The sequence below is a fragment of the Pipistrellus kuhlii genome, unplaced genomic scaffold (genome assembly GCF_014108245.1).
Source record: "Pipistrellus kuhlii isolate mPipKuh1 unplaced genomic scaffold, mPipKuh1.p scaffold_m20_p_16, whole genome shotgun sequence".
NCBI classification, from domain to species: Eukaryota; Metazoa; Chordata; class Mammalia; order Chiroptera; family Vespertilionidae; genus Pipistrellus; species Pipistrellus kuhlii.
The window spans coordinates 16,287,413-16,310,350 of NW_023425471.1; the positions used below are offsets into that span (position 1 = coordinate 16,287,413).

General features: G+C 36.6%; 2 protein-coding genes across 5 annotated transcripts in view; one reads left to right on the plus strand and one right to left on the minus strand.

Annotated features, from left to right (window-relative positions):
* Nucleotides 1-22,938, minus strand: part of DMD (dystrophin) — a 1,962,662-nt gene that overhangs the window by 776,221 nt on the left and 1,163,503 nt on the right. The gene's annotated exons all lie outside the window — the stretch shown is intronic.
* On the plus strand, nt 2,261-2,548 carry LOC118719880 (sperm acrosome membrane-associated protein 4-like). The gene has a single exon (XM_036439746.1). The coding sequence runs from the start codon at nt 2,261-2,263 to the stop codon at nt 2,546-2,548; it is 288 nt and encodes a 95-aa protein (XP_036295639.1).

Below are 22,938 nucleotides of genomic sequence, written 5' to 3' on the forward strand. Positions count from 1 at the left end.
GCGGGTACTTGAAGCAGTGGGGGGACCACTCTGTTAAAATACATGGTTTTCTAACCACTTTTTTGTACATCTGTAATTAAAACACAATGATATTGAATGTAAACTGTAACTGAAAAATAAAATATAAAATAAAATGTATTTGTATACTTAGTGTCTTTAGCCTTGGGAATAAAATAGGGTGCTTACAACCATATATCATTATTTATTATTATTAATTCTCTATGGTATTGCTGTAAGAACAAATAGACTAGAATATTCACTTAATTTATGATAACAGTGTACTTCAGTTAAGTGAGGAGTGAATGATTCCAATAAATGGTTCCAGATATGCAGAAAAAGACACATATATCATAAAAGCATTATTTATAATAGCCTCATACTAGACACAACCCAAATGAATACCACAGTAGACTGGGTAAACTGTGGCATATCCACACAATGGAACAGTGTAAAGAGAATTAATTAACAAGACAATGACACACGAACTATTATAGAAAAACTAGAGGCCCGATGCATGAAATTCACCTCAACCCAGCAGGCACTGCCTCCAATCTCGGACATCCCTCTAACAATCCAGGACTGCTGGCTCCTAACTACTCGCCTGCCTACTTTCCTGATAGCCCCTAACCTCTTCTGCTGCCAGCCTGATTACCCCCTAACCACTCCCCTGCCAGCCTAATTTATTTCTAACTGCTCCCCTGCCAGCCAGTTTGCCCCTAACTGCCCTCCCCTGCCAGCCTGTTGGCCCCTAACTGCAGCCTGGGTGAGGGGCTTGTGGTGGTTTGTAGGCTGGCTAAGCCCCCAGACAACCCAAGTGGAGGCCCTGGTATCTGGGATTTATTTATCTTCTACACTTGAAACTTTGTAGCCTGGAGCAGAGCCAACCCTCCTGTTCGCTCTGTGGCAGCAGCCATTTCTGTTGGGAATAATTTATCTTCTATATATTTGTAGCCTTAAGCGGGGGCCTGGGCCTGCCAGGGTGTGCTGAAAACTTGGCTTCCTCCATTGCCAGGGAAACCCAAGCCTCCCTCCTGCTTGCTCAGTGGCCTTAGCCATCTGGGTTGGGATTAATTTGCATACTCTATCCTGATTGGTGGGTGGGTGTGGCTAATGGGTATAGCAGAGTTATGGTTAATTTGCATATTGCTATTTTATTAGATAATATCTCACAATAGTAATGTTGAATTGGAGAAAACAAACCTAAGGGCATCTATTCTATGATTCCACTCATTAATTTCAATGACAGATAAAACTAATATAGGTGTTAAAGTTCATAAGAGTGCTTATCCTTGGATAAGGCCAATAGCTTGGAAAGGGTTAATAACTAGAAAGGAGCATGAGAGAGACTCCTGGGCTAATATTCTAATTCTTGATATGCATACTAGAAGGATGTCTATGCTAAGTTTTAAATAATCCATCAACTTCTTATGATTTGTGCACTTCTATATGCATCTATCCTTCAATTTAAAAGATTACATGAAAACATTTTAAAATTTTAAACATATTCATTCCTTTCAACCAAAAAATTTTACATCTATAAATTTTCCTAGGGGAATATTAGAAATATACATAAAGACATATGATAAGAAATCTCAATGAATTCTGTCACTTATACCAGTGAAAAACTGAAACAAAATCCCTCAAGTAAAATAAATTGCATTCATATAATGGAATTCTTGGCATCCTTGAACATTCCTATCATGAAAAACATTCTATTATGTTGAAAAATATTCATGGCATATTAATATGAAAGCATATACCAAACATAAATTATCTTTGATATTCTGTATATATTTTACAACTCAGTATCTACACATAAAGATACACATTTAAAAAAATAAATGGAAATACCTGCACCAAGTATTAGCCATGGTTTTGGGGGCTGTTACCAATTAATAATTTTTTAATTTAAATGTTAATATATTTTGGCTTTTTCCAAAGTTACCACACAGATTGTGACATCCCTCCCCCACCCATGACCTCACCCTCAGAGTGGCCAGTGGAACCCTGAGGGGTCTGTGAGGTCACCCCATTCCGCTCCACAAACACTCTCTTGGGGGCAGCAGCCACTGGCTGTCTGTCCCAGGGAAGCTTCAGGGACCCTGGGACCCTGGGATTGTGGCCAGGAAGAAGATCCTGAGAGGACACTCCAAGTGCTAACCCAGGGAGGCCAGAACCAGGGACAGAAGTCTCGTGAACGTGTGGAGTGTCATTCAGCAGTTCCAAGAGGCCCACTGCCACCCACCACTAGCAGGCGACCATGGTCCTCAATTGGCTAATGCTTCTGGTGATGGCTCTGCCCATAGTCATGACAGGCACCAAGGACCGTATTTTCTATGATCTGACGGAGTCCTTGACCTGTCCTGGCATCAACAAAGGCTGCATGCTGTCCACTCCCTATGAGTACATTGGAGAGCTTGTCGCCTACCAACTAATCTCCATCTGCCATTATGGTGAACTGTGTAAGAGGGCCCCAACCCCTGCAGATCGCCTGAAGGCTGGGATCACCACAGGCCAGATGCTGCGTGTGCTGCTGCTACTTCAATGACTGTGACCACGTGGAGGGTAGCATCTGGGACTAATCTAAGGACCCCGCTGCTCCTTGTGCCTCCTGCCCCCTTTTCCCCTTCCCTTGGCCCGCATTCCATGGCCTGAGGCCTTAGACAAAAAATAAAATAAGAATTAAAAATCTGTGTAGTAGTTTTTCATGGGAATGATAATGTAACAGATTTTAGAAATAAGTAATAGTTATTGGGTTTTTATAGCTATGAGGAGTGATGAGTTGAGGCGACTATCCAGATAATCTAGGACCAGAGGCCAGACTTCTTTAAATTGTGAAAGGCTATTGCTTAAAAAACAAACAAACAAACAAACAAACAAACAAAAAACATAGTTTCACACTTACATCAGAAATTCTACTTCTAATAATTTGTTAATGCAATAATGATATGTATAAATATTAAACTATAAGAATGTTTGCTACAGCCTCATTTATAAAAGCAAAACATGCTAACTGAAATGGTATAGATTAACAATTATGGAACATTCATTCAGTGAAATACTCTGTGGCTATTTAAAAAGTGATCAGCAGATGAGTGGATTAAAAATCTGTGGTACATTTACACAATGGAATACTATGCTGCAGTAAAAAAGGAGTTCTTACCATTTGCAACAGCAAGGATGGTACTGGAGAGCATTATGCTAAGTGAAATAAGCCAGTCAGAGAAAGATAAATATCACATGATCTCACTCATTTGTAGAATATAATGAAAATAGAAACTGATAAACAAAAACAGATCCAGAGACAGGGAAACATTGATCAGACCATCAAATATCAGAGGCAAGGTAGGGGAGGATGTGGGTAAGGGGTGGAGATCAACCAAAGGACTTGTATGCATGCATATAAGCCTAACCAGTGGACACAGACAACAGGGGTGTGAGGGCACAAGTGGGGGGTTGGGAGGGTAATGGGGGGATAAGGACACATATATAACACCTTAATCAATAAAGAAATAAAAAAAAAAACAAAGTGATCTAGATGTATATTTAGCAATAGGAAAAATGTATAATTTACCAAAACTTTTGCAATTTTTGGGTTAGGGGCCATCTTTTCTTAGTTGTGCTTTTAATTTTTCTGCAATGAATATTTACTACTTTTAATATGAAAATAGCATGTGTGTTCCTCCTCCGGAAACAGAATATTTGTGTAGTACTTATAATATACCAAGCATTATTCTAAGTGTTTTTTAATATATCAACATTTAATAACAACCCTATTATGTAGGTACTATTATTGCCCCTATTTTACATATGAAAAGCTGACTCAGAGAGGGAAAGTGACTTGCCCAAATTCACACAACCAATCAAGGTAACTAAGCTAGAATTTGAATCTAAGATGCCAAGCTTAGAAGCTCGTGCTCTTATCCATTGTACCATTTTGTATCTCATCCCTTTTAGCTGTATCATTTTGAGAAAACATATGAGTACAAAAATAAGTCCACTTTCTTTCACAGCATTTCCTTGAGTAAACTCCTATAGCTACTGATTTAATCTTACTACACTTTCTTCTTAATTTTGAAGGTATGTGGGATGATAAAGTCCTATTATCATTGCAACTACTAAATTCAACTTCCCAAATTACCACTTATTTTCTTGTTTAAATCATACAACTGATTCCTAATAGTTTCCAAAGTCTTAGTCTGCTTTTATAAAACAAGCTCTCAATAATCTGACTTTACTACTCTCCACATCTTTTTGATAACAAAACTCCATTTGTTCAAAAGAGTGACCTCATTGTTCCTGGTATGACCCTTGACTTTTCTTCCTTCTGTTCCCCTGTCATTGTCTACTTTGCCATATAAAGGTCTTCATTTCCTTGAATAAAAGACTTCCTTTCTTAATTAACGCATAAACACACACACAAAAAAAAAACACCACAAAACACACACACACACACAAAAACAAACAAACAAACAAACAAACAAACAAAAAAAAAACCTTCCCTATTCTTCATGTTTTGGGTAATGAAAGTGCCAATATTCTGAAGGAAAATTGCCTGATCCCTCATATGAAAATGATTATTCTTTCTAATAAACTGTAGCCCAAATTCACGCATTTATTATGTGTGCTACTCCAACAGACCCTGTCAAGTATTGGGGTTTTTCTTCATTTTAACTATTCTCATTCAACTTGTATCTTCTTCCTGTGCTTCTTTCCAAAAGCTTGAAAGTAGGTACACACACACACACACACACACACACACACACACACACACACACACACACACACACACACACACACACACACACCATATACATTAGCCACAATTGAATTTTACAACTTTGTATACCCTTACCACTTTTTCTTATGAATAGTCACACAAAATAATCAACATTTACTAATAGAACAGAGAAGAGAGAAATTAAACTTGAGGATTAAAAGCAGAACTCTCTTCAGAGTACTTATGTTCTTACATACATTGCATTTCTAGCTCGGCTTCTTGTTTTAGCCTATTTGTGAATGCCCAAGCTCAGTAGAACAGTAAGAATAGTTCTTGTCTGGCTGTTTTACTGGGGAAATGTGATTAGAAGAACATGGTAGGATCTGTTCAGTCAAGAAAACTAACAAGCCCAGCTGGTGTGGTTCAGTGGTAGAGAGTAGACCTAAGAACTAAGAGGTCATGGTTCAATTCTGGTCACATACATAGGTTATGGACTTGATCCCCAGTGGGGGCATGCAGAAGGCATCCAATTAATGATTCTCTCTCATAATTGATGTTTCTACCTCTCCTCCCCTTCCCTTCCTCTCTGAAATCAATAAAAATATTTTTAAAAAAATATGTTTTATTGATTTTTTACAGAGAGGAAGAGAGAGGGATAGAGAGTTAGAAATATTGATGAGAGAGAAACATCGACCAGCTGCCTCCTGCACACCCCCCACTGGGGATGTGCCCGCAACCAATGTACATGCCCTTGGCAGGAATCGAACCGGGACCTTTTAGTCCACAGGCCGATGCTCTATCCACTGAGCCAAACCGGTTTTGGCAATAAAAATATTTTTAAAAAGAAAATTAGCAATATAGGTAGAAGACTCAATTTTTGACATTTTTTTATGTTGATGTCATGGAATCTGGAGCTAGAGGCAATTCTGGATATGCCTTAATTAAAGCATGGGCAGGAATACTGCCCAGGCAATTAATTCAGTTAATATTTACCCAGTAAGTTATTTTTCTTGTCACTGTCCTATATAGTATCTATAAATCTATCACTTTTTTAGTTGATTCAAGTTGCCTGTTGTATGGCTAAGTATAACCTTCAATGCCAAGACCCTTCTACCTTAAAAATTATACACCCTGAATGCATTTTAAACAAATACTTTCTTGCCATCAACCAAAATAAACACACACACACACACACACACACACACACACACACACCTCTCCAAATTTAGCAATGCTGATTAAATTATTTAAGTAGAACATTATCTTCCTTTGGATAAAATATGTGTGGTATGAAATATTTGGAGACCTCATTTCACCTTGCATATTTTTAAACCTCAGTGAATTAAAACTACTAGAGGACCAGAATTTAGGAAATATATATTCTCAGGCACAATTCTCTCTCTTCTCTCTCTCTCTCTCTCTCTCTCTCTCTCTCTCTCTCTCTCTCTTTTTTCTTTTTACAACTGGTTTCATGGTAAAATATCCCTCAGTAGGAGGTCATTTATTTTCTTTCCCTCTGGTAATTTAATAAAAGAATAATGACCATAAAACTTGAAAAAAAAACATTATGCTACCAGCCATTTAAAAATTATAAATCCATATACAATTTTCAAATGACCAATTACAATTCATTTTTAGGACAGTCACCCTTCAATGGCATAACTAATTATGATTATACTTGAATAGTAAGTGGATTTTCTCTTTATAGCATGTGGTCATTACTTACAATGTTTAAAAATCTATATTTCCTACATTGCTTCCAGTTTTAAGTGAATACACTAGTGAAGTCTAAGTCTCCTGTATGAAATCACACTGTATATCAGTTTTGTTGCATAACCACTTCATTACCACATCTGAATTTTGTTATTGTTGCTAATGATCTGAAATGCTTAATACATGGTGAGATAAATGAATATTTCTAGGGAGATTTCAAAGTCAGTAAAATTCGATGTACAATAAACAGGTTTGCAGTCTTTGGAGAACTTAACCCTTATTACCACACTAAACCCATATTGGCTTTTATTTTATTTATTTTATTTTATTTTTTTAATATATTTTATTGATTTTACACAGAGAGGAATTGAGAGGAACAGAGAGTTAGAAACGTCGATGAGAGAGAAACATCGACCAGCTGCCTCTTGCACACCCCCTACTGGGGATGTGCCCGCAACCAAGGTACATGCCCTTGACCGGAATCGAACCCGGGACCTTTCAGTCCGCAGGCCGATGCTCTATCCACTGAGCCAAACCGGTCTCGGCCCATATTGGCTTTTAAATAAACCTTGGTGTTCAAGATTAGTATTCTTGTTCATTAATTCCTCAGTTTGCAGTATAAGCAACTAACTCCATGGTACAAATAATCATTAATATTACACATAGTTAATTAAAAATAATTTTTACTATTTACCTTGGTTCAAACCTATCCTGAAGTTAGGTAACAAGCCCTATAAGAGCTTCCAGAGGCATTAGACAAATAAAATCCAAAGACATTAGACAAATAAAATGAATTTGGGAAATTGATTTGCCCAAACTTCAATATCTATCATTTATCTTCTATAATGGATTTTATTGGGATTTATACCCACCTATCCAACAAGCCACACAAATTTACTATATATGATATGATTTTGATCACAGACTGTTTAAACCCTAGGACAATAAAACTCACAAAGACATTAAAATGTAATTTTGTATGAGATACATACACACTCCACAGACTGTTTTTACAAATTAACCCATGCTTTCCTCTTTTGCTCTCTTCCAGCCCATACTCTTTTTAAAACAAGGAAAACACTATTTTATTTTCATGCTCTCCCATTAGCAGTATTTGTTCCTATTTTCTTAAAGGATCTTAGCAGAAGACTGACCATTACAGAGAAAGATCCTTTGGATTCTTAGGAAACACTGTTTTTTTGGGTCATGTATGTATGGTTTATTCATTTGTTTGTTTGATCAAAATTCAAGAAAACTAAGCCAGGATCTGTTTACCTAAGTTTACCTAAGCAACAGGAATCATAATAAATATAACAGCTTGATATTTTTGAAGGCATTTCTTGAGATGTCAGTTATAATGAGCTGTTTTAAATGTTTCTTAATTGATTTTTTTAGAGACAGAGGATAAGAGCCTGATAAAGAACGAGAAACATTGAGGAGAGAGAAATATCACCAATTGACTGCTTCCTGCATGCCTCCTACAGGGGACTGAACCCATATCCTGAGCATGGCTCCTGGCTGGGTATCAAATGATGACCTCTTAGTTCCTGGGTCAGTGTGCAACCACTGAGCAGCATTGACCAGACGAAATTGACTGTTTCAGTAGCAATTAAAATATTTATTTATTTCGGAGAAGAAGGGAGGAGAAAGAGATAGGAGCATAAATGATGAGAGAGAACCATTGATGGGATGCCTCCTACACCGCCCTCCCCCACTGGGGATGGAACCTGCAACCTGGGCATGTACCCTGAATGGTAATTGAACCGTGACCTTCTGTTCATAGGTCAATACTCAATCACTGAGCAACACCATCCCTGCAGTGATTTTTGAAAATCAGACTCTTCTCCTTTGTTCATTTATATAAATCACTACTTTCCAGACTATGGATTTCAGAGAATAAAAGGTAAAATTATGTGATCACATAGCATTAATTTTTGAAGTTCAGTTCAAAACTATTTTACTAAGTTATAAAAGTATATAAATATGACTTTAAAGTAACAATTAAATACAATTTAAAAATAAGTTCCTCAGTTGCACTTGCCATTTCCAATGCTCAAAAGGCACAGTATATTGGACAACACATACAGAGAACATATCCATCACTGCAAAAGATTACCTTGGACAGTGCTGCAAGCCATACTACAGTACTTGTTTCAAAATGGATGGATCTAAAAGACTTATTGCCTGGCTGGTGTGGCTCAGTGGTTGAATATTGAACTATGAATCAGGAGGTCATATTTCAGTTCCCTGTCAGGGTACATGCCCAGGTTTGCAGTTAAATCCCTTGTGGGGAGCTCTGCAGCTCAATTCCTAGTGGGGAGTTTTGCAACTCAATACCCAGTGGGGAGCATGCAGAAGGCAGCTGATAAATGATTACCTCTCATTATTGACGTTTCTGTCTCTCTCCCTCCTACTTCCTTCCTCTCTGAAATAAAACACACACACACACACACACACACACACACACATTAATCCTCATGAATTATTTTTAAAGCAGAATAAAATATTTTAGTAAATAATTTACAGGAATGTTGAAATACATACACAGATTTCAAAGTTTTATTGACATGACATTGAATTGCTGCTCTTAAGCTCAACATTTTCTGGCTAGAAAGTGTGTTGTCTTCCACAACTGATTCCCTAAAAGAAAGAAAATCATGTTGAAATCCTATTTCTTCGCTCTAACCTGAGTGAAATTACCAAGATTCTAGTATTTTGAAACAAATGACAGAATCTGCAAAACTCACATTTGTGTTTTCTTTATGTAACAGTCTATATTGTTGCAAATTGATGCATTATTATCATTTATACTATGAAATAAATGCATATCGTATTACCCACTTAGTGAAACATGCCTAACAATATAGAAAATTAATGTTCCTGGGAATTTTAATTTGACTGAAAAAGAAAATAATAATATGATATAGAAAACCAACTCATGGAAATGGTGATGTGTATGTAGGGTGTTTATTGGTTTTGAACACAACAATGGGAGGACATACCACTAACAAATGTTATGTGGATGCTTTACTAGATGTACTGACAATATGGGGAAAGGGCATACAACTCAAGGATAGGTGGGTCTCTTCATGCTAGCCAGAAAAGGGCACATAAATAAATTTAAAGGGATAATAAATATTTTATTTCTTTTGAAAAAAAGAAAAAGAAAAATCTAGGTAGAAGTCAGGGTCAATCAATTTAGTTTTCTGCCAGGAATGCTTCTACAAGCCCATTTCAAGAAGAGTCTAGAGCAGAGGACAGCAAACTGTGGTTCATGGTTCAAATCCAGCCATGCCCTGTTTTTTTTATAATCTGAGAGCTAGGAATTTTATTTTACCCTAGAGGCCCAGTGCATGAAATTTGTGCAAGAGAAGGCCTTCCTTCCCCCAGCTGCCTGCACCTGCACTGTCTTCCCTCTGGCACCTGGGACCAGGCTTCCCTTGCAGCTCCAACTTCATCTAGAAGGTTGTCCAGAAGGATATCTGGTCTAATTAGCAAACTATGCTTTTATTATAGTAGATTATGTAAGATATTAAGTAATTGACAAAAAAATCCAAAGTCATTTAATACATAAAAATTATGTGAGATTTATTTACAGCACACTAAATTCAAATGTATGCTGTGAATAAAGTATTACTGATGCATAGTCATTCCCATTCATTTACATTGAGTAGTTGCTGCTGAGACCTTCTGACCAGCAAAGCCTATAACACTGACTCTCTGCACTTTACAGAGTTTGCTGACTCCTGCTCTAGACAATCGAGGAGTTGTGGTTCAATCTCCAGTTCTTCTAAATCTTTTCCCTGCCTGGGTCCCAGAGCTGCTTTAAGGAGTGGGTTGGTGAGGTGGTGCCTGGGGTTCAATGTATGAGAAAAAAAAAACAAAAAACAACTTTAATTGTAATATCCATTAATTAATGTCTTCTTGGCAAATTCCTCAGGTAACTTTGATTACCCACAAGACAGCCACCTCCATTGGAAAATTGTTAAAAATCCACAATCCTCCAGGCTGTTTGTTGTTGAGGAAGTTAGTGGCCAGTATGTGCAGATGTCTGGTATGGTTGGCCACCCACCTGGGACCAGCGAGCTGAAACCTATAATGGCAGTCAGCTAAAATTTGGAACCCGAATATTGCAAGTGGTAAATGTTTTGCAAGATCTAATTATCTTTATTATTTAATTTTAAAATTCTTTCATTTGCTTTCTCAGAAGTTATACAATTCAGAAAAAAAGCAAAAGAAAAAAGAACAAAGAACTTAAAAATGGTGTACCAACACAAAAGCTAGAAAAATAAAAATTAAAAATATTGTTATTATATGTTGTAAATTACTCTTAGCCTTGATGAGCACTGAACTTCACTGATCAACATGCTTGCCAATAGCTACATGTGGCTGTTAAGCACCTAAAATGCATCTATTTGAAATTGACCATTGTGTACACTGGCTCTTGGATCTCCAAGGAGGTGCAAGGCCAGCCACTGTCTGGGGCTTCCCAGCAGGAGCTACAGAGACATCTGCAGATTCCTCCTCTTTGTATGGGGTTTGGAAGTGCCCAGAGGAGGCCCAGCAGTGAAGCAAGGCAGGCTGCTGCTGCCAGGCCTTGGGCCTTCTTTTGGAAGCTCTGGGGCTCTCTGACCTAGCTGCAGTTTGACTGGTTTTATGCAGAGAAAGGACATGTCATTCATATGCAAAAGCCTATGCACAAAGCTTGGGTGGGGTTGTAAATTGGGTGGGATGGGGTCTCTGGGAATCACCAGGGATTAGCAAACAGTAATGGCTGCCAGTCAGCCCTGCACTGGAGAGGTCCCAGGTCACCGAGTCCCACGCCCCCACGCAGGAACAATGATCACTGGGAGCACCTCTGTGAGAAAGCTGATGTTGAGTTCCTGTCCTGATGCCAGACAGTCCAGTTTCTCCTCCTCGTTTGTGTCTGGGACTCCCAGAGTCTCACCCAGAACTAGAGTTCAGAGCAAGGGAGAGCTTGTGTCTCCCTCCTAATTAAAAGAGCAGCACATTCAGGTTTCAGCACTTTCCCCATCTCCACACTTCTTACCAGTCTTCACCTCTCTAGTTGTGGAACTTCTACTCAGACAGGTTTCTTGTGGTTCTGGGTGGTAGTTGTTCTGCCTTCTAGTTGTAATTTTGATGTGGTTGTGAGAGGAAGCAAGTATAGGTGTTTACCTATGCTGCCATCTTGGTTCTCTCCTCATCTATTTATTTTTATTGTTTAATGTGGTAACATAATATTTAAAATCGTATTTGTGGCTTACTTTATATTCCTATTCGACAGTACTGGTATACAATAATGCTATGCACTAAAAATGACAGAAAAGTATATAAAAAATAAAATCCATATATGTAAAAAAGGCACGTGACTTTTAGTATATCTACTAATTTCCTTCTTTTAATTAAAAGTAAAAGATAAAGTTTTAATAAACAGAAATTCAATATCTTCTTCCCTCCACTAAATAAATGCTGAAGAAATATTTTAAGCAAGCAATATGAAGGAGCATCAAATTACTAGCTTGTCTCAGATGTATCCAACTGTTCCCAAAGTGTTTCTTATAGTCACTGGGATGGAGCAACCTCATGTGTTAATTCCATCTTCTTATTCTTTGGCTTATATGTTTAATTACACTTTCATGCTAAGGCCTCTGGGATGGTCTCCAAAGCATGCTGTTCCTATAAGCCAGAACTGTGCAGCTTCATTTGCATATCACTGCTGTCCACCTTTTTGGGTACCCAAACTACATGCCATGCAACTGTATTCTTTTCTGAACAAAGGAACAGCTACTAATGGGTAACATTACTGTTATGTAAGAGACAAGAAAAAGGAGGGAAATACAGACATGGGGTCCATTCCTAGGTCTCAGATGAGGAAGCCTGGTGGTGGCTTCCTCTGCAGTATAGCTGAGCAGCATAACCAAGGGAATGAAAGAAAGAGAGGCTTGTGGCAGGGAAAGGGAAATGAGAGTCAGGGGATTTGAATCAATACTGCATAGAGAGGGGCATGCAGATAATAGAGGACTAGAAGCCAAAGGACCTTGGTTCCAACATCACCTAGGATTGTCCAGTGAATATCAATGGAATTCCATTTTTTCAACTGAAAAATGTAGAAATTAAATTAGACTAGCTCTGAGGTGCCTTCTCTAGCTTTGAATGGCCTGTGAATAAATTTCATCTCTGGCAGAGAACAGAGACAAGTGTGTCACTGAGTCTAAAAGAGACACAGACTGTATCAGCCTGACACCTGGATGTATGGGAACAAAAAATATGTTTCTGAGGACTTATTAGGAGGACTGTGACATAGGCCTAAAATGTGGAAAATTCTATGACCATTCTACCTTGTCACCCTAGCAGATGTAAGCTTAATTTTCCTCACAGTAAGATAGCAAACAATATAATAGAGCATAACCAAGCCATTTTAGATCCATGCTAAACACAATCAAGTGCCATGGTGCTTCAGTAATTTATTTACAGGAATTTAAACATCTTTCCTCCAAAGCCAGGATTCCTGCCAGGTAACCTGTGTCATGGACCTAGTGTGATGACTGACACCAAATGGCTAATAATTTTGCCCATATCAAGGGCTTTACTGGTACAAGAGGTGTATCTCCTGGCTAAGGTTGCAGCTACAAGCCTGATGGATATGGCAAACTTTGAGGCTCTGGTTTTCAAGAGAGATATGAGACACAGTCATTCTCAGGCCTTGAAAGCTACCACTTTTAGTGTCAGGTTAGGAAAATCCATACTACAAGTCCTGAGACATGGAAGAGGCCAGAAGTTCGGGGGCATCAGGACAGTGTTTGTAAATTTAAAGAGAAAGAAGCATTTCTCTTAAAGTCAAACACAGAACTTACTCCCAAATTATATTATTCCTGATTCATTCTGTAGATGCTGCCTCAAAAGTATGTGTGTGTGTGTGTGTGTGTGTGTGTGTGTGTGTGTGTGTATATATATATATATATATATATATATATATATATATATATATGAAAAGGAGAGAGATAAACATAAATGATGAGAGAGAATCATTGATCGGCTGCCTCCTGCATGCCCCACACTGGGGATTTAGCCCACAACCTGGGCACATGCTCAAACCAGGAATTGAACTGTGACCTCCTGATTCATAGATTGATGCTCGACCACTGAGCCATGCCAGCCAGGCAAGTATATACTCTTCTGAGACACACAAACACAGCTTGCCCTTTACAGCACATTTGCTGGACTAACAATTTAATATTTTTTCTAAAAACATATTTTATTGAGTTTTTACAGAGAAGAAGGGATAGTTAGAAACATTGATGAGAGAGAAACATCGACCAGCTGCCTCCTGCACGCCCCCTACTGGGGATGTGCCCGCAACCAAGGTACATGTCCTTGACCAGAATCGAACCTGGGACCCTTGAATCCTCTATCCACTGAGCCAAACCGGCTTTGGCCATTTTAATATTTTCATTGTGATAAGACTTCAAAACAATAGATATTATAATTTTTCTAATGTCTGTAGAAACTAAAGCTGGAATCAGAACTATGAACTTGAAGTCACTTTGTTTAAAAAAATCATTACGTGATTCTATATAAATTATTCAGGATACCAGATTGCATTAATCTATATATTTTTTCACAGGTCAAGCAAAAATTAAACAAAAGAAGTTCTGAAATTGTTTTCATTCATTTAAATAAACCGTTGAATTTATTAACAGTTAAAAATTACTTAGAGCCTTTGATATACCAGAGGAGTGTGCTAGGTAAAGCACTCCTTCTTTCAATGAGCACTTATTCAGGAAGAAAAGAAAGACATTTTACCACATAATTAAATTACCAAGTAATGAGTACTTTAATGAAGGCCAACATAAAGCACTCTGAAGACAAAAGAGAGAGACTAGTGGCAGCAAGGAAAGGGCGATTTCACAGAGGAGCCTTTATTTGAATTGTGTATTAATGGTTAAACTGGCAAAGGCCCTGCTGGGTAACCAATGGAAAGGAGAGATATTGGCTCAAGCTTGACAATGTGTGGGGAATAGAAAAGAGTTACTTATGACTTGGGTACTTATGATTTGGGTTGGCAGATTAAAAAACAAAAACAGAATGCCCAAGTAAATTTGATTTCAAATAAACGATGAATACTTTAAATATATTTTTACCAATTTTAGAGAGAAATTGAGAGGGAGAGAGGTAGAAACATCAATGATGAGAGATGAGAGAGATTGGCTGCCTCCTGCACACCCAAAACTGGGGAACAAGCTCGAAACTCGAGCATGTGTTCTGACCAGGAATGAAACTGTCATCTCCTGGTTCATAGGTTTATGCTCAACCACTAAGCAATGCTGGCTGGGCAATAATGTATACTTTTTAGTGATTTTTCTGGCAGTATTTGGGACATACTTGTACTAAAAAATCTGGGCTTTTTATATTTTGATTTGCTAATTCTTGCAACTCTAGCTATGATGGGAATGTGGTATAAAATGGTGGCAGATGGCTGGTTTGGGAAGTTTTGTGTACTATCATACAAAGTATTGAACTTATTCTATAGGGATAAATACTTTTTAATAAAGTTTCAACAATGTAGACTTCAGAAGGATTAAAGTAAAAGGAGATCTGAAGCCATTAAGAAGCCAAGCCCCAGTAATAGCATAGACAGAAATCATTCGGGTTTTCTTTTTTCTTTTTTTAAAAATATTTTATTGATTTTTTTACAGAGAGGAAGGGAGAGAGATAGAAACGTCCCCCACCGGGGATGTGCCGGCAACCAATGTACATGCCCCTGACCGTACACGCACCTGACCAGAATCGAATCTGGGACCTTTCAGTCCACAGACCAATGCTCTATCCACTGAGCCAAACCGGTTTAGGCTCATTTGGGTTTTCAAATATCTCACCTACTAGTAACAGACTGGAAAGGGTATTACTTCTAATATAGCTGGGGTGTGATGGATATTTCCTTTGCACATTGCCAATATCTCCCTCTTTACTCTGCCTCAAGGGATTCTCTGAAATGGAGAGTATTTTTTCTGGGATTTCCCCCTTTCCTGTTTCACTAACTTTAATTTCTCACTCCTACTATTGAAGATCAACATCACTGCTTTCAATTTCTTATCTTAGGTTCTGTTTTTGAGTTCACTGAAATAAGGACATGATCCTTTCCAGTTCTTCCAAAAAGAAAAGATAGTCTTTGATTTATTGCAAGCTACGCGTTTTCATTAATGCCATCATCAATAAAAAGACATGCATGTGAAAGAAACTTTTTTAAACTACCAACAATAAAGGCCAAATTTTAATTAACTACGCTAGATAAGAGGAAGGACCAAATTATTTTCTGATTCTCTTACATGAAGAGGTGCTAAAGAAGGATGCAGCTAGGGAGACAGGAATGTATGAGGTAAGTGTCAGCTTCTTTAAAAATGTGATAATTTATTATCTTTTTGTAAAAAAAACAAAACAAAACAACTGTTCATACCTAATTTTGTATTTGTACTATTGTAGTGTTTGACTTAAAGATAACTACCAAAGTAGAATACACTTCAAGCTCCACAAAACCTAAATCTACTTTTATTTATTTTTAAAAATGTTAATTTATTGCTTGATTTTAGAGAGAAAGGGAGAAACATCGATTTTCTGTTCTAGTTATTTATACATTCATTGGTAGATTCTTATATGTGCCTTGACAGGGAATTGAATCTGCAACCTTAGCATATTGGGACAGTGCTCTAACCAACTAAGCTACCTGGCCAGGGCTACTTTAATTTATACTTTCTTTTTTTAATATAGAAAACAATTTTATTTACTTTCTTAAACAATTCGGTTTAGGCAATGCTAAAATGTATGGTTTTTTTTTCTTTTATTTTGAAGAATATTATTTCTTATGGATGCATAAATAAATTGACCAAACAAAGCATGAGGTTATCTAACTATGACTTAAAAGCTACTTTTCTACATTAAAAACATTAGTTTTGCTTTGTGATCTAATTTTTTTCACATTTATTGAGTATAATTGATAAATAAGATTATATGTAAAGTGTATAATGTGATAATCAACATATGTATACATTGTGAAAAGATTCCCCATAGTGAGTTAATTAACACCTCCATTACCTCAGATACTTACTTTTTTTTGTGAGAATATTTAAGTTCTATTTTCTTAGCAAATTTCAATTCCATGACACAGTGTTATCAACTACTATATATCAACAATGCACTCACTCTGATAAAAACAACATTCAAAAGATCAATTCTTAAGGTATTATAATTTAAATTAGGACTTTATCTTTGATCTGCTGCCATTAAATTGAGGTGATCTCGCAATTACTCATCATGCATCAGGTTGTAGCATGTAAAGTAACAATTTAGAGGCTGATACAGAACAACTGAAAATAAAAGTTTAATTTTCATGCATCATTTCTTCAGGAAAACACATCAGGAAGGGAAATAGCTTTGAATAAGTTCAGTGAAGGTTGCCATTTAGTTAATTAACTTAACCATTTTCATTAGCAGACTCAATATTGACTTTAGAATAATGTCTGCTTAATTTCTAGCAAGCAATGAATATGTATGAAACATTGTCAAAGGTAAGGTAAAAAATGAAGACAATGTTAGGTAAAAAATTAAGCTACTGAAATATGTCAAATTTATATGGAGTACCTGCATGAACTTATATTCAGCTGCATTATGTTCTCCTCCAAACTTTTAAAATATGACCTTGGCATAGAGACATTATTTCAGCTGCTTAGCATAGGATTTGTAATAATCTCAATTTTATAAGAAAGTGCATTTCTAAATTGGTTGGAGAAGACTAAAACAAGGCATAAATCCAATGCACTGAATATAATTTTCTGCTTCAATTGACAATCTAGTCTTTTGAAAAACAAGCTTACTTTTTAACCTTTTACGGCCATATTCATTTTATGTGCCTTTATATTAGAATAAATAAAATCAGCAGGCTCCTATTGATTTTTGGAGGGAGAAATCTCATCTGTAAGATTAAAAGAAAGTGAAGTCCATCAAAACCAACTGATGAACAAATATGTGATGAAAATTGAAGAAAATGACATAAAAATACAGGGTACATATAAATACATTTCTAAAGTATGACAGTGATTTTCAAATCTAGATTTTGTGTCCCTAGGACTTAAGAAAGCAGCAGGACCAACAAAATCCTTACAATTAATTTAATTGCTACAATAAACATTGTATAGAGTAATGTTTCTTTTCTTAACCATAAAATTCCTATCAAGAGCCCAGAGCAGAATCCATTGTGTAGAGGTTTTTGTTTTGTTTTAATATATATATCTAAGCTCCGCACGAAAGAATCTAATTCAGTAAATCTGTAATGGAGTCCTGATATAAAAATCTATTTTTTATACTTATGATTTATAAACAGATGTCTAGATCCCAATAATATAAACATCCCTGCTACAATCTCCACAAGCTGCAATGTCTACTAGTAGTAAGCAAATAAGAATATATATAAGGCTATTTCTCTTAACATTTTGTTTCCAGTGTAAATCTGTTTTCACCTCAAATGTACTAACTCTAAAATTGGTCAAGTGTAGTATAAAGTGTAATAAAACAAATAACATGGGAGGTGAAAGGCCCTGGTTTAATGATCTGCTTTACCACTTAGGAGCTATGAGATCTCAGTTGAGTTCAGTAACCTCCCTAAAGCCTGTTATAATTCAATCTCTGCATTGCCACCAGAGTGAGTTTTCTAAAACAAAACTCATTAAAAAAATAATAATAAGGATCCAACCCTAGATTGACTTACCAGGGATTCTTTTTTAAAAAAAATATATTTTATTGATATTTTACAGAGAGGAAGGGAGAGAGAGAGCTAGAAATGTCGATGAGAGAGAAACATTGACCAGCTGCCTCTGGCATACCCCCTACCGGGGATGTGCTCACAACCAAGGTACATGCCCTTGACTAGAATCGAACCTGGGACCTTTCAGTCCTTAGACTGACGCTCTACCACTGAGCCAAACCGGTTTTGGCCTTTCCAGGAATTCTTGATGTTCAAACTATCTGCTCTTCCAGAGATTCTGTTGTACTCTACCAGGGAGACATACGACCGACCCAGGAGAGCCAAGGCTTTCAATCATAAACCAATTTATTGGGAAAAATAATATAGCAGATCATTTAGCTCTCTGATATGGGCTAATGCTACAAGTAGTTGAGTCTATTGACACCATAGTACTAAACAATCACACTCAGAAGAGAAAGAGTCAAGGTCCCTTAGCTTGGCAGGTAAACATTTTCAAACTTCTGCCTAAACATGCCTTTCTGATTTCTAACACAATTGCCTGATTGTATTCAGGCACAATCCTGCTATAATATTTTGTGTATAGTTTTTCCATCTGTAATATTATTTCTTCTTCCCTTGAGTTCTTCAAATTCTACTTCAGACTTGAACAATGTCTGCATGAGGGATTCCCTTAACCCTGTGGTTCAAGGTCATTTTATTTCTTTTGTAATGTATTTGAGAATGTATTTGTCTGTACTTGGACATCTCCCATGTTATTGCCTTCTGGTTTGCTGTATCAACTCTGTGCCTGATTATCTTTCCAGCTAGACTATAAGGGGGGCTTATAGAGGATTAAAGGTCACTCTGTCTTCTACTTCAATGTAATTAATTTTCATTTTAAATATCCATCTAGCCTGGTATTATACACATAATTAATATTCAATTATTTATCAAATGAATAAACCCAGTGTTTAGTTTTCTAATGAATTCATTCTGAAAACTAATAATTCTGTCAATCAACAATCTATCTAACCAACTTAAAACTAATTTCTCTTTGTTAGAGATGACTAGCAGCCTTGCCTTAATATCAAATTGGTGATTATTAAGACTGGTAACACAATAAAATATTCACCCCTTAACTCCTGCTATCCAAGGTTAATTCTTTAAACCTCTTTGATATACAAAGTTCAGTGAAAAAGTAAACACTGTCACTTAGCAACATGCTGATCTTAACCGAGGCCAGTTAACCTTGCTGAACCTGGGTTTCTTATTCAGAACAATTGACACAATATCCATCTCCTACTACTTTTGTGAGACTCAAATTAGTTAACAGCCCAGTGGGAAACACTATGAAAATATATATTGGTTTATACACTTTGAAGTTCTGAAAAATTCTGGAGACAGTAGTGCAGCTGATGACACTGCTGATTAAACCAGTAAGCTGAGGACTAGCTTAACTATATAATTTGCTTATGAGGTGATGAAAATTAGTATTCAGACGTTGCTACTGTTTAATGTATTGCTAAAAATGTAACTGATTTGATACCAATATTAATAATGATTTGTTGGGCATCCTCTAGTTTTCAAGCATTCCACTATAAGTTTACAGGAAATCTAAGAATCATATCTCTTATACTTCTAGTTCTGCATACATATTGTTTTTCTTTTCAATACTAGGTGTGTTAAATAGAATCAGAAAGTGAATTTTCCTCTTCAGGGTTTTTGTTTGCTTGTTGATTAGTTGGCTGGTTACATCAGGCAGAGATTTTGAATAAAAACCCATTCTCAACAAAACAGAATAACACAATTTTAAGTAACAAGGGGCTAATCTATTTGATAAGGTTAATCTAGTTTTTTCTATACAGGGAAAAAAAGCTCAGGTTATTACTTCTCTCAACACTGCTTATACCATTGTTTATCTAGAACAATGCTGTCAACTAGAAACATAATGTAAACTACACATGTAATTTTGAATTTTGTACATATTTAAAAAGTAAAAAGAGCCGAAACCGGTTTGGCTCAGTGGATAGAGAGTCGGCCTGTGGACTGAGGGGTCCTGAGTTCGATTCTGGTCAAGGGCATGTACCTTGGTTGCGGGCAAATCCCCAGTGGGAGGTGTGCAGGAGGCAGCTGGTCGATGTTTCTCTCACATCGATGTTTCTAATTGTCTATCTCTCTCCTTTCCTCTCTGTAAAAAATCAATAAAATCTATTTAAAAAAATAAAAATAAAAAGTAAAAAGAATCAGGCAAAATTAATTTTACTAATATATTTTCTTTAATTTAATATAGCCAAACTGCCATAATTTCAACATTTATTCAATATAAAGTTTATTGGTGTGATATCTTTATTTTTATGGTTTTGATAACTGGTGAGTGTTTTATAGTGACAGAACATTTCATTATGGACTGGACACATTTCTAGTGCTCATATGGTAGGCAGGATCTAGCATATTGAACATCATTGCTGTAAAAAAGAAATTTGGATGTTTTGTTTGAAATGTTCAAATAAAAAATGACAAAGTTTGAAATAAATACTATCTCATCTTCTTAATTTCTTATTTTGATTACTTTCCTCTCAAAAGCATTTGAAATAGTATAAAACCATCTATTTTAAATATATCCAAGTGGTCATTGAAAAACATGGAAGATAAGAATCGCTGCCACAATAAATACTGCCCCATGTAACCCCTACTCCAATTTAGTAATAGTCATTTTAAAAAATGTATGAAAGTTCTGTGACTATACAAGCAAACATGAGTATAAATCTCTACTACAAGTAAAATATTTATTTCAGTAAAAGAGACTAAATACATACTCAGATGAAACAATAAAACCATTAATATTTCATGCACTCACATATTTCTAACATCATTCTCAAATTTTAAGTAGACCAATTATAAAGATAAAGGATATTGTAGACAAGTTATCTTGTATTGTTGGTATTTTAAATGGTCCTTAATTTTTTTTGTTTAAATGATCTTTACAACCTGCTTACCTTTGGAAAGTTTTGGTATTATTGAAGAACTCTGAGCCTTCCCCCAGATATCAGTTATCTACGGTTACAAAAGTGTTAGATAACAACCCCCCTAAACTTAAGGAATTGAAATAACCATTAACACTTGCACAATTTGTAGATCAGCTGGGTTGTTCTGCTGATATAATGTCATAATTACTTCTCACTTTCATTAATTGATAGAAAATTCAGTCCAAACACTGTTATGGATATCAAACCCAATGGAGAACTGGGAACTGAGGTGGTAGGTAGCGATTGCAGGTGGTGCTTGGGTCCCGATCACTCCGCAGATCAACCCACACACAGAAGGTGACCAGTAGCAGCCGTGGAGGGTAGGGCTGGCTGTTGGCAGCCAAGGAAGATCAGCCCTGAATGCAGGCCAGTCCTAGGGACCCTACCCGAGCGCAAATTTCATGCACTGGGCCTCTAGTAATGTCATAAAGGCTGGAACCCATAGAATTGTGAAGAAATGGAATCAGAACTCTGATGACATTATTTAATCAGTCAGAGACATTTTTTTTTCTGTCACTCGCAGCATTAAGAGTACTAAATCAATTACCTATCACAGAAGGTGAATATCCATATTATTTTAATATAACTAATCTTATAGCTTGTCTTATATCATAAAATCTCTTAATTGGCATTAACAAATGACATGTCTCTTTCCTTTTTCTATTATTTATAAGCCATATTTTGTAGTCTCATAATGCGAGATAATGAGATGTGGTAAGAGTTCAATCATTATGTTCAATCATTACGTTCTTTTGTATTACAGCTTTTCTATAGCCGAAGTACTTACTATTTTAAAAGGATGCTGGTGAAAGGAAAGGTTAACCTAATAGTACCTGCTGTGCATACATTGGCAAATGGAAAGAAATTACACAGATGGTGGCATTTGCCTAGGAATTTAGTGCCAAGGGTGTCCTCTCAAGGCACATAAATTGGGGCAGAATATCTATCTTTTCCTAAATATATGGATGCAGATTTTTTGAAAAAAATTATTTTTCTACTCACACTATTAAAATCACTAGAATCAGCACTACATTAACAATCCTCAATTAATTTAATAGTGAATATTTATTGACCCTTTAGTATGTGTCAGATTAGCAAGAAATTCAGCTTTGTTCTAGATAGATAGTTGTTAATCTTAGGTTACTTTTCTTCTAACAAACAAGGGAAGTACCTGACACACAGTAAATTATCAATACATGTTATTTTTTTAATTACCTGTCACAGCCAGGACTCTACTTCCTTTTGTGAGAAGGAATACTGAAAAACAGGACTAAGTGAAGTGTTTGTTTTTTCCTGGACAGCCTAGTGCACACTTGGCATAGATGTGTAAAGAAATAAAGGAATGATTCAAACTGCCTGACAACATGAGGTAGAAAATATTGAACATAGAAAGAGAAATACTGCTGGGGCCTTAAGGGGTACAGAAGACAAAATGATTCCTGTTGGGCTTCCTGAAGGCATGGAGGAGTAGTCAGATTTGGAGATTTGTGGTGTAAGGGAGAAGGAAAGAAGGCATGCATTCTAGGTGAACTGGGCAGGGTAGGACAGGCAACAAAGAACACAAGACAAATGGGAAGAACATGGGGCAGTCCCACTGGGATAGTAACCTGAGTGAAAAGGACCTGTGGGAGAAAATATTGGAAGATATCCAGAGCTGTATTCCAAAGGGTCTAAAAACTGTGGACTAGGAAAAATTTACCAAGGAATTTTTGCCCTTGCTGAATCTTCAACATCCCTCAAAT